An 18,072-nucleotide genomic window follows, 5' to 3' on the forward strand; every position below is an offset into this window, starting at 1 on the left:
ATTTTCTTGTGAGAGAAAATCAACACGGGTTCCAAGAAGAAATGAAGATGGAAATGATCGAAAAATAGAAGAGTGGTGTGTGATTCCGTGAACTGGCTCGACAAAACGGGCGTAGAATATCTACGATCTCGACGGTCCTCCTCCGACCTCAGTTCGCCAGTCTTTATAAGTTAAGGTGACAATTATTATTGTGGTAACATCGCCAAAGAAATCGTCAGCTTCGTCAGGTTTTTAATCATTTATTTCAGAACTTGTGCAACACAACAAGCCTACTGTCCGCCGTAGCGTACGCCAACAAAAAAACATGAAAAGAGAAAGTAAAATCTTCACCGCACTCTCTATCTCACCGGGACGTCAGCCACGTGGTGCGTTCAGGTACAGCACGCAAAACATATCCGCCACATTTGGACCTGATTTATTACATTATTATATGAATTATTATTATCATATTATTATTCAGATTTTTATGTATAATTTTTTGTTTTGCTATGTGTAATTGCCATTTATAATAGTACCAGCAGTATTTATTTAGTATTTAGAGTAGGTTTTCGGGCTGTGAAACAAAATAATGGAATAGCGTACGGCACGAACGCTATTTTTAGACCGCAGGGCTGCGTGACATCACCATCGTAAACTAGAAGGGGGTCCACATAGAAGCGCCCTCGCATACAACCCATGTTAGCACTGCTTGTTTTCTGCCAGTAATCTTTCAAAAGCGAACTCACTGAGTAAACACTGCTGCTTTGGAACTTGTAGAAATGACGTTACGACATATGAAGGACAATTTCTTCATGTTTCGCGAAGCCAAAAACTCAGATGAAAAAATTTGAATAGTGGATCAACTTGTGCAGATGTCCAAAAACCCCTGTTTAACACCAGCAAGGTGAAGCCATTCAACTTCATATGCAGTAAACATTTTGTTGGGGGCCATGATCCTACAGATAACAATGCTGATTCATTGCCTGCCATAGCCTGCCCCGAAGAGGTAAGCCATTTTGATATTTTGACTTATTTTTAAGTGAGTCGTTTTGCCGTGCTCCTTCTGTCTGACAATGAATGACCTGAAAAAAATTAAAATGGTATCTGACTGCCACTGTTGTTACGTTTTCTATTGTAAAAAAAAAAAAAAAAAAAAAAAAAACTTTAGTAAGGGGGAAGTGTAAATAAATTATAGAATTAAAATGTTATTATTGAAAAAATTAAAAGTGTTCGTTGGCTGTCACCGAGTAGCATTTGCGATCGCTGCACAAAAATAGCAATATGAATTACCCCCAAGAACGGTCAGAGACGCAACAGAGGATATAATATATAAGAAATACAGGGCATATGGTGGTAAAGGATAGCTTGTTGAAACAGGAGAATGTCATTGTCAGTCTGAGTGGCGTATGGCAATGCACACAAGAAGAGGGTGTCGATAAAAAAGCTACTTCTGGATCAGGTCGGCTCTTTTTCCTGTTTTTTTCAGCCTTCGACACTCGAGCAATCTTTTTATCTGAACATTTGTATGTTCTTCCACATCTTTACCAGTGAATTTGGCACCAGGGACATCATTTTCGGACAGAATTGGTAGATTTAGCTCAGTAAACATCTTGTTTGTACACTATTTACATGCATCTAGCATTAGGGACAAACGCAAGCTTGACCGCCCCCTAGCAACAGTTGCTAACGTCATGAATATTAATGAGCAAAGGTGACGTCTTGCGTGCGGTACGCTATTATAAAGTATTCTTATGGGAAAATCCTGCTCGACATACAACCATTTCGACTTACAAACAAGGTCCTGGAACAAATCAACTTCGTATGTAGAGGTACCACTGTATAAGTAACACTTGACTTTAGACCACAGGGTTAGAAGCAGAGGAAAAAAGTAGCGGTTTACAGTCTGAAAATTACGATGATTCTGAATTACAAGCAAGAAAGATGAAAATTTGCTTACTCCTTCTCCAGTTTGCTGTAGATCCAGACTTGGTAAACATGGGAAGTGAACAAAGGGCCTCTTTCTTAGTCCACTGTAGCAATATTTAAGGCAGTGTTAAGAAAAACATGCAAAATGACAACAAATAATATTACTAACTGCTCATACTGCAAGTACCAGTTATCTTGGTATTATTCCATGACCAAAGACCGACTCAAGGATGGTTTACTCACAATATTAGCACTTAGCAACCTGGGTGACTGAAGGTCATGAATGTGGTTTTGCACTTTGACGTCACGAGAAGGGGAACAAACCCCCCTCAAAAAGGTGTCGTGCGTCATTAAGGTCAAGATCACAGTGAATTCCCCCTAACACTTGTGTGTTTTGCCCCTGCTTCAGAGGGAGAATTTATTTCATTTCACGTCTATATTTAGAGAGCTTATGAACTGTAAGAGCAGATGGTCCATGAGTAGAGCCTGGCTGTTACAGCCCATTCCAGTGAAGGATATTTTGATTTTCCTCTCATGCCAAGTCGACGCGCCTTCATGTTGGGGAACACATTTTTCATCATTTTCCCAAAGTCTGCAGCACTCAGTGGATGATAGTTGAGATTGTCGCAAAAGCTCCTGGAAAACACAACAGAAGAAATTTAGCCGGCGTACACAATTTTGGGTCATTTGGACCAATCATCCAAACAGTAAAAACCGACATAACATTTTTTTATAACACAGGATTAAACTCAACCATTTTTAGATTGTCTTCACGAGGGTTGTTCCGATCATGTTTTTTTTACTCACGATCCGATCCCGATCGTTTTAGTTTGAGTATCTGCCGATCCTGATATTTCCCGATCCGATTGCTTTTTTTTGCTCCTGATTCAATTCCAATCATTCCCGATAATTTTTCCCGATCATATACATTTTGGCAATGCATTAAGAAAAAAATGAATAAAACTCGGACGAATATATACATTCAACATACAGTACATAAGTACTGTATTTGTTTATTATGACAATAAATCCTCAAGATGGCATTTACATTATTAACATTCTTTCTGTGAGAGGGATCCACAGATAGAAAGACTTGTGACTTTGTATATTGTGACTAAATATTGCCATCTAGTGTATTTGTTGAGCTTTCAGTAAATGATACTGTAGCCCTGCCCAAATGCATGATGGGAAGTGGAACCATGATTGTGCGTAGTGCTACCAATTTATATATCTTCTCTGCGTTGGGAAATAACATAAGGTGTTAAGAAATAGATCAATTGCTACCTTGCTTCCCCACATTGCTTCCCATGATATTTCTAATCATGGGAAGAGGGATTGTAAGGCTTTAGCCAATTAAAAAAAGGCTCAAAGGCTGCCATAATTCACTCTACTCATTTTACGCTGCCTTTTATCTCTCTATATAGGTAAAACGGCGCCATTACAGATTGAGCGCGACAATGCGAGAGTGGATCGTGCAGCGCATGCATTAATTGCGTCAAATATTTTAACGTGATACATTTTTTAAAAAAATTAATTACCGCCGTTATCAGGATAAATTTGATAACCCTACATTAAGCCTAAACTTCAGACTCTGGATGAGTGTAACATATTATGTCTGTAACGTTAAATACAATTAGAAAACGGTTTAATTAAAAAAATATATATAAATATTAAAAAAAGGCATGGCCGATATTTTTTTTCCCAATTCCGATACTTTGAAAATGACGTGATCGGACCTGATCGATCAGGATGCCGATCGATCGGGACATCTCTAGTCTTCACATAATTGGTTAGTGAGATAACATAATGCTGGGAGGTCTAATATTTTGGAAAATAAGTGGCACACACATTTTTTGAGAGAAATGTGTTATTTATTCCTCAGTTTAGCACTCAACAGCAACAGTTAGCAGTTATTAAAAGAAATAGTATGAAAAGGCTTTTATGTTTAGAGTGCTGCACATTGTGATCTCTTTGAGCCTTTTCACCTGTCCACCCTAAAGGCGCCAATATATCTGTGGGTGATGGTGGTGTGGGGTCTGAATTTAGGCGACTTCGAAAGACAGTTACGTAACACTGCCAAAGCATTTCAATGGTCGTCTCAGACTTTCCGTTCTAACATTACCAGCACATGCTGCTCTGTGATTCTCAGGCCCGCACTGTCTATTTATAATGACGCTTCAGCCAGCAGCAATTTGGAAGACCTCAATGTTTAATATCGGTACTCGTAATGAATTGCTGTTACTGGTTTATGGCCTCTACTTTTTCCCCCTCCATTTGAACCCTTTAGTTTTAATAACGAAGCAACTTATTTATGGATATTTTGCAGCAAACTAGCTGTATGCCTTCTCGTTTAAAAAAAAAAAAAAAAATCACCCCAGATATTTCACTTAACAGCCGGCACGTTGATGACGTTGCGACTCTTTACCAATGAGCGCAAGTGTTTCATTATAACATTCGTCAGTTTCCATGTGTAACTCTTGGAGTATTCTTCCAAGTGCACCCAATTTTATTGAATCCGTTTGTGAGAATACTAGTCCCGCTCTGTTATCTTACCACTACATCATCACTTGCTGGTAGTCACATTCACTTTATTGCCAATCTGTGTACATTGTAACCCGTGTTTTTATATTAGCCTTATCATAGACTTCACTATCAGTTGACAGGACACAGGGCTTGGGGCCGATCCGTAGGGGGCCTATTTTCAAACACATAAAATTCAAATATTTTCAAAACCAAAGCAGCTCGCGACCTAAAACCAAATCAGACACCTCCCTTAGACATATATGAGTCTCCATGAGCAGTGACTTTAAAAAATTCAAGGTCATTCCCTAATAAAATCCCGATTTTTGCTCCAAATAGCAGCTTAATTTTTATTTAATTTAGTGCTTTCAACAGCTAATAAATCACTCAATTTTCACATCAGAAACTTAATACTTGAGGAAAGGATGCAGAATCATCTTAATTTTACTCAACAAGAGCAAAATTTGCATTTTTCTAGATACGATCACAACTTATTTAGGTTGAATTCCGCTATTGTGTAGAGATACAAAATCCAACATGACGGCCGTCACAAAACAAAGAGCTTTTTAAGTTGAAAAGTCTTGCAGATAAATGATTGAATCACGGAATTCCTATAGTTATGAACTTAAAACAGTCTAGATTCTTGGTTAAAAGCAAAAAACGGGCAGTTATTGTTCATTTTACGTAAATATTTCAAGCCAAAGTTACGGTATTGTTTAATCCAACATGGCAGCCGTCACGAAACAAAGCTTTTTAAGTTGAAAATTCTTGAAAATAACTGCTTAAAGTCACAGAATTTCTATAGATATGAAGGTAAAACAGTCTAGATTCTTGGTTAAAAGCAAAAAAAACAGGCAGTTATCATTCATTTTACTTAAATATTTGACGCCAAAGTTAGGGTATTATTTAATCCAACATGGAGGCCGTCACGAAACAAACAGCTTTTTAAGTAGAAAATTATTGCAAATAAATGCTTAAATCGCATTATTTCTATAGATATGAACGTAAAACAGTCTAGACTCTTGGTGAAAAGCAAAAAAACGGGCAGTTATCATTCATTTTGTGTAAATATTTCAAGCTATAGTTAGGCCAATTTTTTTCAATTCATTTCAATATGTTCACAACATTTCAAAGTGTATGCATGGTGCGAAAAATATAATAATTACCTTGAATCCTCATCTAAATCACTCTTGAGACACTCCTGCCTGCTTTTATGCAGTAAAACCTTCGCCCTATTCCACCAAAATCCGGCGTTAGAACGCAGCGTGTGATTGAGTTTATCACAGTGAATAGTGAAAGCCATCTCAACGCTCTATGGGTCGGCCCCCTATGTGAAAGAATGGTGCAAAGTCTGTGGGAGTTGTCTTGTCAACTGATGGTGGAGCCTATGGCTTTATTATACTTTTGCTTTGTGTGGTGCACATTATGGTGAAGCTTTAAATCTCTATGTGCTCTGTACAGTGACAATAAAGGATGCTATTCTGTACTATTCTAATTCCAGGTACATGCCGACTTTTTGTCTAGAGAAGAATAAAAGACTGGGGAATTTTATCATCAAACAGTGCTCCATCTGATGTCATGTACCAGTACAGAAGAATGATTTAGGCCAGACATGTCCAAAGTCCGGCCCGGGGGCCAAATGCGGCCCGTGGTCAAATTTCATCCGGCCCCCAGCCTCTGTCATAAAATCAATAATGTCTGACCTGCACACAGACTTGATAAATTGGTCAGCAGTACTGCTACCAGAATATGAAGTAGCTTACACACTAAATGCTGCTCCTCATTTGCCCACTAAAAGGCAGCAGCACTCTAAGCTACATTACTCCGTGTGACCCTTTACTTCCAATTTTCTAAAATAGCAATAATCAACAACAAAAAGAAAGTTGACTGCGACGGCCGACGCTTCAAGGATAGGTGGAAATTGGACTATTTCTTGACTAAAATACGCAAAAACTGTGTGTGCCTCATTTGCAAAGAGACAGTCGCTGTTTTTAAAGAGTTCAATGTGAAGTGATATTACCAAACAAGGCACGCTGAAATGTACGACAAGATTACGGGGAAGATACGCAGCGAGAAATTAAAGCAACTTGAAGCTAGTTTCATTTCACAGCAACAGTATTTCGCAAGAGCTCTAGAGTCGAAAGAGAACGCCACAAAGGCTAGTTGCGAGATTGTTGAAATTATTCATTAAAAAAAATACTAAGGCAAATGTGACATACAGAATGGCTTGCTAAAATTTGCTTACATATATTGTTCTACGTAAAGGACGACAGCCAAGGTCGGCCCCCCACATTTTTACCACACCAAATCTAGCCCCTTTTGTAAAAAGTTTAGACAGCCCTGATTTAGGCTAACTATGGGTGGTGAGACAGATTTTAAGAGGATGGCTTTCCACTGTTTGTTAAATAGGCCTTTATGCTAGCCTTTATGCTAGCAGCAACACAAAGCTATCGCGATAGTTTTTTTCATTGAGCACTCAGAGGATTTTATTACCGAAGAAAGCTCGGTCTGGTGTTTGATGCCATTACAGAAAAAAAGTTTAAGGCTAGGCACGTGTGGCTAGATACATTGAAAAAGGACAGATATCCACAGTGTGCTGCAACGAAACTGCTATGCTAGCAGCCTGTGTCACCAAGCACTATGGGGTGGAATCCATCTGCTACAAGCCAAGAAGCCAAGGTAAGTGGATTTAATTTTTTTTCTTCTTTTTAATTGTTGCGATTTGTTTGATTTAAAAAAAAAAAAAAAAAAAACATTCTGGAGTGTTTTTATGGTTTCAGACTACCTTAGAGAATATGAGTGAAACTTGTGTTTCTGTCCAGCTACCCTGACAGGCAATCAATGAATATGAATAAGCAATACGCAACATGGCATATTGATGTTAATTTGTTAATTTATTTAATAAAGAGTGGCTTAATAGTCAGGTGTGGCTTATCTATATGCCATTTTTTTTCTTAAACTTTGTGAAATTTGGGCATTATGGCTTATAGTTTAGTGCGCTATATAGTGTGGAAACTATGGTACTCACTTGTATTCGTCGTAGACTTCCTGTTTGGGGAGCGAGGTTTCTGGATATTCCTCTAAGTGATTGCGGATCCAGTTAAACGCATGCATCTGCTGCGTGCGGCTTGATGACACAGAGCCATGATCACTGAAAAAACATTTATTTATTCAGGTCTTCCTCACAAACTAGTACTGTAAATTCGGTTCACCTTTTCTCGCTGCTGCCGCTGCTGATGGGTCCAGAAGGCAACTTAAGGTAGAGGTAGAGCTTCTCAATGTCTGTGAACTTTTCAACATCTTGCTGCACAAGTAGAAAAAGGCAAAAGGAAAATATGATGTGTTTATTTACAACAACCAATCAATTATCAAATTTAATTGATTGTATTACTTTGCTTAATTATTTAAAGACATTGTTTAGCCAAGAATGGTCCAAATTCTCTTTTTTAAACTTCTCATCCGTAAATATTCTCTTAAATATATATCGTTCTGTAAGATAGCAGTCCGATTATCTTCATGGTTAAATTTTTTTCAGCCTTAGTTTTTGGTTCCAATGCACATTTAAAGCTAACCTGTTGAGCTCAAATAAATAAAATGGTAAAAGACATGGTTTATACAAAAGATGATTTGTTGACTAAATGCAAAATCAATTAGTCGACTATTATAATATAATAATAGTTTACCGCAACTCTAATAAGTGCAGTGTAATTGGCCCGGGGACCAGTCCAGTCCCTTCTCCCCAAAATTAGCTGTGATAGATGTTGTAGAAAATGGATGCATGTAGGGCATAGCAGAAAAAACGCTAACACAATAAGTGAGTCTAAAAAACATGTTGTGTTCCCTGTTCTGATCTGAAAGCCTTTTCATCCAGTCTTCAATACAGTCATTATGTAATTAACAGTACAGGTCGAGTTAACCTTGACCAACTGTTGCCTGGGATAAGGTATGTTGATGAGGCACCTGCTTTCTAACTCATCTATGAGCTATTAGTTTGTTCCCCCAAACTGGATTTTCTATATACTGAGCTAAACACAGACTCGGGGCAGACTTTGTGTGATCAAATTCATATCTGCTTCGCAAATGTGATACAATATCAACGTGATGAATGGAAAAAATGACATAAGCACACATTGTCTTGTCACCGTGTGGTGTGCAACGGTACTGCTCTTACGGCCACGCCTTGACTTCCCATCAGTACATTACACCGAACATGTCACATTATGCATGACCTCTGGGACAGTTTTGTGAAAGGCTTGGTTTAATCTTCAGTCTTGCTCAGGCATAGTCCTTGTCCGACATACAAAAAAAGAGCAGATTACTATTTCACTTGGCAGTGCAGCTTTGTTAACGAAGTCTAAATGAAGGCTGAACCTTCCTTTTCTGCATGTTTTGAACACAGACGCATGGTGTTCATTCATCATGCTCAGCTTGGGCTCACTTGCCCTTGACGTTGCCTCCTCAGCAGAGAGTGGCGCTGTGTACTAATGATGCTCAAGGATAAAAGGGGCAAGCAAGGCTGCTGAGATGCCTGTTGAAAAATGTTCTTTCCTGTGGAACAACCCTGAATGGAATTCAAATTTGGACACTTTGTATTCAGTTTAACTCTTGTCTGTGCTTTATTAGGGGCTTAAATTAGCAATATCCTGACAAAATAATAAGGTATCGATTCTTTGGTCAATGACACGACATTTGCCAATACAAAGTCTGCCATGATTCGGCTCAACGGCCTTCAATCGATTTAATATTATGTATACATTTAACACTGTCAGGTCAATTTCCCCTATAGCAATATAATACAAGGCACTTTTGAAGTTTGTGACAATTTTGTTACTGAAACATTTCAGACATTTGAATGAAAGCCACTCTTTTAACTAACCAGCACAGCAAAAATGATGACCGTATTTTACATTTTGATCGATTTTGATTCGATTGTGCTTAACATATTGATTTATCGATCCATATCAATTGATTGTTACATCACTGTGCTCTATATAGAAACAAGTATTGGGACACCAGAACATTATACCTCCTGGAACTTAAAGGGGAAGACAACACCTAATACTGTATAATTAACTCATGTAATAGACAGTTGCTAAAAATCTTTACGCGTGCAAATCGTGAATTTCTTGCAGTGCTGGCCAAAAGTATTGGCACCCCTTCAATTCTATTAGATAATGCTCAATTTCTCCCAGAAAATGATTGCAATTACAAATGCTTTGGTAGAAATATCTTCATTTATTTTGCTTGCAATGAAAAAACACAAAAGAGAACTGGAATTTTTTTTTAATTATTATCATTTTACACAAAACTCCAAAAATGGGCCGGACAAAAGTATTGGCACCCTTTGAAAAATTATCTGATGCTCCTCTAATTTGTGTAATTAACCTGTTACTTACCCGTGGCACATAACAGGTTGTGGAAATAACTAAATCACACTTGCAGCCAGTTAAAATGGATTAAAGTTGACTCAACCTCTGTCCGGTGTAAACCACATTGAGCATGGAGAAAAGAAATAAGACCAAAGAACTGTCTGAGGACGTGAGAAGCAAAATTGTAAGGAAGCATGGGCAATCTCAAGGCTACAAGTCCATCTCTAAAGACCTGAATGTTTCTGTGTTTACCGTGCGCATAGTCTTCAATAAGTGTAAAGCCCATGGCACTGTAGCTAACCTCCCTAGATGTGGACGGAAAAGAAAAATTGACGAGAGATTTCAACGAAAGATTGCGGATGGTGGATAAAGAACCTCAACATCCAAACAAGTTCAAGCTGTCCTCCATTTCGAGGGTACAAGTGTCAACCCGTACTATCCGTCGGCATCTGAATGAAAAGGGACTATATGGTAGGATACGCAGGAAAACCCCACTTCTGACCCAGAGACATAAAACAGGCGGGAGTTTGCCAAAACCTGCCTGAGAAAGCCAAAAACGTTTCGGAAGAATGTTCTCTGGTCAGATGAGACAAAAGTAGAGCTTTCTGGGAAAAGGCATCAACATAGAGTTTACAGGGGAAAAAACAAGGCCTTCAAAGAAAAGAACACGGTCCCCACAGTCAAACATGGCGGAGGTTCCCTGATGTTTTGGGGTTGCTTTGCTGCCTCTGGCACTGGACTGCTTGACCGTGTGCATGACATTATGAAGTCTGAAGGCTACAAACAAATTTAGCAGCATAATGTAGAGCTCAGTGTGAGAAAGCTGGGTCTCCCTCAGTGGTCATGGGTCTTCCAGCAGGACAATGACCCAAAACACACTTCAAAAAGCACTAGAAAATGGTTTGAGAGAAAGCACTGGAGACTTCTAAAGTCACCAGCAATGAGTCCAGACCTGAATCTCAAGGAACACCGGTGGTGAGTTCCAAAAATGGCAGTTTGGAGAAGGCACCCTTCAAATCTCAGAGACCTGGAGCAGTTGGTTAAAGTGCATGTGACACGAAAAAGCATGTTTATTTCATAATACACGCGGTATTTTATGCTCCTGAATGATATGGACCGCTTGGATGTGTGTGGAAGCGATCGCTATATTTATTTAGTTTTTTGAATCCCGCGCCATGAAAATGAGTGACTTCCGGCTTCGGTCTTGCATTGAGGAGGAGAGCGCTGTGATGTGTACGGTAGAAGACGTCCTCCTCACTATACAGCGTACTGTTGTGTATGAGGACGAAGGATTCAGCTGATTTTGCGGATTAATACGTTTATTTTTCGCATCACGCCAGCCAAACGGCTGCAGAAAAATCATTCTGTATGAGGGAGAGGCGTATGCGCCTTTTTGGAGTTTCAAAAGGTTCCCATTCATCGTGGATATTTACTGTGGGACCATTGGACGTACGAGGAAGTGAGTAAACATCTTGTTTTGTATTATGTCAAATACGAATACAGCGATTACAAAGTAAACACTATAACCTTTCTTGAAATAAAGGACTACTTACGTTTGATCATTGATAGGCATGTAAAAAGCTGTCCTCATGCACATTAGCAGCACGTTAGCTGCACAACAACTGCAGCCACCCTCCTCCGGGGAACGAACTGTAAATTGCTCTCCGCCGGGCAGTTTGCCGATCCGCGATGACAATCGACAACCCAGTCGTCATGTCAATAAATCCAGGCTAGTTATGTGTGATTTTCCGCTTCGAAGACTTTGAAACATCACTCGGTTCGGGTTAGCATGTCGGCTAGCTGTCACGCCTTTTGGTTTGTTTACATTCTCCGAAGTCGAGGAAGGGAAATGACATATGTCTGATTTAGGTGTCATAAAATATCGTTCGGGAGGTGCGACAGTAAAGGTGAAGTCGACAGTTTTGACCATTATGGAGTAATTTGGCCATGTCGTCCTGAATAAATGCATTTTTATTATTTCATATTCCATTTAGCACAAGACTTATTTGTCACGACCATGCCATCTATTTAGCAATTGGGGAAAATACTTGGATAAAAAGAATATTCTGTAAAAATATTGAAGTAAAGAGACAGAAACAATGACATTTTGCAGCTCTCTTCGTCGCGTTTTCCTCGTTGTGAATAGTTCCCCCTCGACGGGCTGACTGGTCCTTCTCAAGCCATTTATATAGTTATTGGGGAAAAATACTTTGATAAAAAAAATATCCTGTAAAAATATTGGAGTAGAGAGACTGAAACAATGATATTTTGCGGCTCTCTTCGTCGCGTTTTCCTCGTTCTGAATAATTCCCCCTCAGTGGGCTGAATAGTAAAACCGATGAGCCCAGTCTACCGCTGACGTCATCCACCTGTTGGGGACGCTAAAGCCCTATGATGGTAGGCGTGGCTAAACGGCAGATTAAAAGACTAATTTCTCGTCATCTGCGCTTTGCTAAATTGTTGTATATAGTCAAATCGTCTCAAAATATGATTCTAATTCACATAATAATGCCATTTAAGACTTTTTTTCTCCTGTCGTATGCTCTTTAAAGAGGAATGGTTAAAATTCCAGCAGAGCATTGTAAGAAACTCATTGATGGATACCGGAAGCAGTTGTTCGCAGTTATTTTGTCTAAAGGTTTTGCTACCGAGTATTAGGCTGAGGGTGCCAATGCTTTTGTCCGGTCCATTTTTGGAGTTTTGTGTAAAATGATAATGATTTTTCTTTTTTCATTCTCTTTTGTGTTTTTTTTCATTGCAAGCAAAATAAATGAAGATATTACTACCAAAGCATTTGTAATTGCAATTATTTTCTGGAAGAAATTGAGCATTATCTGACAGAATTGCAGGGGTGCCAATACTTTTGGACAGCACTGGAGACCTCTGACAAGGTTTAAATACAAAAAAATGAAACTGATTGTGGGCACAGCCATTTTGTGACATCAGTTATACCCACGGACTAATGCTGTATTCAAGGAAGGTGGGGAGTCGGACTTATCCCACTCGGATGGTACCTGTTGCGACCTCAAAGTGTTCCAAGCATATGTAAACAGCAAAGATGGCTGATCACTTGTTTTTTATTTTGGCCATCAAAAGACATTCTGACCTCCAGCAAACCTGCCTTCTCGTAAGCGATCAAATAGTGGAGGGGAAAATGACGACTGAATTAAATAGTGCACACTGTAAACCACCTTCTTTAATTACATCCTTGTTGAAAGTCAATACAAAAAATATGATTTCTTTAAGGTAATTCACTGTTTGAGGAAAAAATACATGGCATCTCAAAGAAACTTTATTATTGTGTCATCAATACGTTGTCTTCATGAAATTTATGTTTTACCATTGACTGTCTGCTTTTCGACGAGCAACGCCATTATGTCGAGTGACGTCCGATTGAAGCAACACGTGAAGTCGGGGTACTTTTTTTCCGACTTCACGACTAGGACTTCCCAGTTCGAGTGACATTCCAATGATATTTTTCCTGGTCGGTGGTTGGAAAACTAACTTCCCACCTTCCTCGAATGCAGCAACACACACTTATATACTCAACCACGGGTGCATGTGATAATGATATTAATGGTATTAATGACGTAACGAGGAAAAGCGGATACTCTGGGATACTCAGTTTTGATTGGCTGAAATAGTACAGCATTAGTAAACTGTCTGCCCTCCATGTCGGGCGGCCACTTCCTGCAAATACTAGCTTTTATTCTTGTTTTTTTCCCACTATTACATATCAGAAAAGGTTTTTTTTATTTGTTTTTAAATTCCGCGAACACCTTTTGTTGTATGAGCCTTGGCCACCAGGTGACAGCGTCATAAAAAGAAACGGTCACAGCTCTTCAATAAAATGCAGTACTATTAGAAAAACGGTTTTCTGCCAACAGATCCAATTATGCTGTAAGCGTAGAATTGTCTAACATGAACAATTAAGAATGAACCCTTTAAGTGCCAGAATCGCAAAATTGAGACGAGCAACACCGCTGACTTTTAACAAGCTACAGCTGCAAATATGGTGCCTCGTGTAGTTACTACTTTGCACCAAAACATAGTAGTAACTACTACATCTACTTTTGCTCAAAACGATGGTAGTTACTATTACATCTGCCATCTTTTAGTGCAAAGTAGTAACTACATATCTACTACTTGTTTGCACCAAAAGATGGTACAGTCGTACCGCTACATACAAAGTTAATTAGTTCCAGGACCTTGTTTTTAAGTCGAAATGGTTGAATGTCGAGCTGGATATTCCCACAAGAATACATTATATTTCCATTGATTCGTTCCACAGCCCAAAACCCTACACTAAATCCTTATTAAATACTGCTTGTACTATTACAGATGGCAATTACACATAGCAAAACAAATAAATTATAAATAAAAATCGGAATAATGACATAATAATACTAATAATTCCTGTAATAGTGTAACGAATCGGGTTCTAACGCGTGAGCTAGAGAGTGCTGTCCTATTTTACTTTCTCTTTTAATGTTTTGTTTCTGGCGTCAACTGCAGCGGACAGTAGGCGTGTTGTGTTGCCCAAGTTGATGGAATAAATGATTAGAAACCTGACGAAGCTGGCGATTTCTTTGGCGATTTTATCACAATAATAATTGTCACCTGCATTTATAAAGACTGGCGAACGGAGGTCGGAGGAAGACCATCGAGATCGACATTCTACTGCCGTAATGTCGAGCCAGTTCATCGATACGCACACCAAGCTCATATTTTTCTATCATTTCAATGGTAAGCGTCACCTTTTCCTTTTTTTCAGCACCTTTATTAACCTTCTTCGAACTTGTGTTGATTTCTCCAACAAGAAAATCCGCCGTACGTCCGTCGTCCAGCAAAACAAAGAAACTGCAGCGCTGTCATAAATCGTCGTATTTCGAGCATGTCATCTGATATAGAAACAAATGGCGAGTCAAATTTTACATAGGATGTCGAAAAGATCATGTGTCGAAGCGATCGTATGTCGAGGTACCACTGCAGTTACTACTACATCTGCCATCTTTTGGTGCAAAGGTTGCTAACTTTTGCTGCTAACTTTAAATAAGCCAGACCTGCAAATATCGTGCCTCATGTAGTTACTACTTGTTTGCACCAATTGTTGGTAGTTACCAGTGGTACATTTGCCATGTTTTGGTGCGAAGTAGTAACTACATATCTACTAATTGTTTGCACGAAAAGATGGTGCAGTGATCCCTTGTTTTTCGCGGTTAATGGGGACTAGAACCCGCCGCAATAAGTGAAAAAATGCAAAGTAGCGTCTTCATTAAAAAAAATTTTTTTGTGTGTGTGTGTGTGTGTGTGTGTTCAATGTATTTATTCAGATTTAGCATTGGAAAGATTTTATATATATAATATATATGAAACATGTTTTTTCACTTTTTTTCCCCAAAGTACTGTATGATAATTTTTTTAAAAAACTTTTATGTATATACTGTATATATATATATATATATTTTTTTTTTTTAATAAATGGCTTTTAAGCGCTTCAGATGTAATAATTATGATAAGTTTTAAACATGTTACTGTCCCAACGAATTATTTTTAAACAATAAGAAAGCATAAAAATGCTTGGCTTTATTAAATGTTTCATTGAGTGAGTCTACTGAAATCCGCTTAAGCTGCTAACTTAGACACAATGAGTTGCCATAGCAACTGTTTAACAAGTTAAAGTATGATTGACACATACGGCACTTTGAAGTACGCTTCTCTGGTAAGTTCAAACATTAAACGTCTGTCAATCTTCGTTAACGTCAATAAGCAACTCCAGTGCACTCACTGCCTGACCAACAAAGAGCAGGAAGAGGGCAGGAGGGAGCGAGAGCGAGACTATGCAATTGGCTCGGGACAGCTCTAAGGGCGCAAAGTTTGAAGTGCGACGTAGCGAGGGATCACTGTAATAACTAATACATCTGCCATGTTTTGGTGCAAAGTAGTGACTACGTATCTACTACTTGTTTGCACCAAAAGATTGTAGCTACTAGTACATCTGCAATGTTTTGGTGCAAAGTAGTAACTACATGAGGTACCATATTTGCAGCTCTGGCTTGTGAGAGTCAGCTACATTCTTGTCGCCATTTTGCGACTTTGGAGCTTAAAGGGTTAACATTCCAACATCCAGACTTGGATTCCCAAAATTAACAAAAGACGACCACTGACCCAAGACTTTTGTCCGTCGCACAATGCAAAACGTGCTTGCAGACATTTCTCCCCTTTGACTCCTCAGAATAAACACATGCAGTTACAGTAACCTTTTTAATTCCCATATCTGTTATTGTTGTTGTTGTTAGGGAACCACAGGTTTCCATGGGCAGCGTGCAGCCAAGATGCCATGACACTCATGGTGTTGGACATACTGAACGTTGCTTCCCCAGGTCTACATTTACTCACAGGGGATCTTAGGGCCTAATGAAGTGGGACCCTTCTTAGCGTCATACAATTTGGAGTTCAACCTGAATTTTATGCAAAAATCCACCTCAAAAGTCAGACGACAAGATGTCTGCACATCTTGTGAGGTCTAATAAATGAGGATTTAAGTTGAAATGATCGTATCCTAACTAAAATGAATGGGAATCGATTTTTTTGTGTTTACAAACCCACTTAGCCATTTCCAAGACAATGGCATATATTGTATCACTTTATTATGATTGTGGTCTTGTTGATAGTCATTTACAATTGAATTCTTATGGATTATTAACCCTTTATAGGGCAAGTGACTAGTTTTGATAATCTAACCATATAAAGACCTGCCGTCCACATCAGATTTTGAGTTATGTAGGCCACAATATTACCATTTGGTATAGTAAAGTTTGATGCGATGTCCACACCAGGTCGCCATTATAACTATATTATTTTAAAATTTGTGAATCATCAAATTAATAAAAGGATAGAGAGGGAAAAAAAACAATGAATACAAATAGAAATACACTCTGGTTATGGCCTCTGATAACACTCTAAAATTGATGAATAATCGATAAAATAGCATTAATATAAATAACATTTTTAAAACTCCCTCTTTTGTTTTTAATTTTGAAAAACAGAATAAACATATAAGAGAATATTCAGTTCTATCTTATTTAAGCATTTTCAGTTAAAAAAAAAAAAAAGACATTTAAATAAAAAAATTAAGTTATTTATTTGAGAGAGAAACTATGCATAAAATATATATATACAGTATATATACTGTGGTACCTCTACATACGAAGTTAATTTGTTTCAGGACCTTGTTTGTCGAAGTAGACGTATGTCGAGCAGGATTTTCCCATAAGAAGTCCAAAAACCTACACTAAATCCTTAATAAATACTGCTCGTACTATTACAAATGGCAATTACAAATAGCAAAACAAATAAATTATGAATAAAAATCAGAATAACAATACAGTATCATAATAATAATTAGAATAGAATAGAATAGAATAGAATAGAATAGAATAGAATAGAATAGAATAGCCCTTTATTGTCATTATACAGCTAAACAATGATTTTGTGGAGCATTCCCTTATATAGTGCAGGACAAGCAAAAATCTCAAAATTGACTTGCAAGAATAAAAGTATAAAATATAAATAAATATAAAATGTGTATGAGGTAGTCCTATGTTCAGGCAGTGCGAATAATTGAAGTGAAATAGCAGCAGTTGACCGTAAAGGAATGGCGTACCGCAAGCAACACGTCACTTCCCCTCATTAATATTCATGACATTAGCTACTGTTGCTAAGAAGGGACACACCACCGTTTGTCCCTAATAGGAAATGAATGGAAATCGTGTACGAAGGAGACGTTTACAGAGCTAAACCTACCAATTCTCTCCAAAAATGATGTCCCCGGTGCCAAATTCAATGGTAAAGATGTGGAAGAACATAAAAATGTTCATTTAAAGAGATGGCTTGAGTGTCGAAGGCTGAAAAAGACGAAAAAAAACAGCCGACCTAAGCATAGCCTTAGCTTTTTTATCGGCGCGACTGTCAATGACATTCTCCTGTTTCAACAAGCTATCCTTTACCAACAGCCCTGTCTTTCTTATATATCCTCTGGTTGTCCTACTCTGACCGTTCTTGGGGGTAATTTAGTTAGCTTTGTGTAGCGATCGCAAATGCTACTCAGTGACAGCCAACGAACACTTTTAATTTTTTCATTGATAACACATCTTAATTCTATAATTTATTTACACTTCTCCCTTACTAAAGTTGTTTTTTTATTTATATAACAGAAACGGTAACAGTGGCAGTCAGATACCATTGTAATTCTTTTCGGTCATTCATTGTCTAACAG

At 38.3% G+C, this 18,072-nt stretch overlaps 1 protein-coding gene across 1 annotated transcript in view; it reads right to left on the reverse strand.

Moving 5' to 3' along the window:
- LOC130924460 (DNA-binding protein RFX7-like) overlaps nt 1–18,072 on the reverse strand; it is a 40,917-nt gene that overhangs the window by 14,366 nt on the left and 8,479 nt on the right. The window contains exons 3-6 of the mRNA XM_057851063.1: nt 7,638–7,729; nt 7,454–7,576; nt 2,421–2,541; nt 1,937–2,017 (exon numbers count right to left, since the gene is read on the reverse strand). Of these exons, the coding sequence (XP_057707046.1) occupies nt 1,937–2,017; nt 2,421–2,541; nt 7,454–7,576; nt 7,638–7,729 (417 nt within the window). The remainder of the gene's footprint in view (nt 1–1,936; nt 2,018–2,420; nt 2,542–7,453; nt 7,577–7,637; nt 7,730–18,072) is intronic.

Source organism: Corythoichthys intestinalis, chromosome 1 (assembly GCF_030265065.1).
Source record: "Corythoichthys intestinalis isolate RoL2023-P3 chromosome 1, ASM3026506v1, whole genome shotgun sequence".
NCBI classification, from domain to species: domain Eukaryota; kingdom Metazoa; phylum Chordata; class Actinopteri; order Syngnathiformes; family Syngnathidae; genus Corythoichthys; species Corythoichthys intestinalis.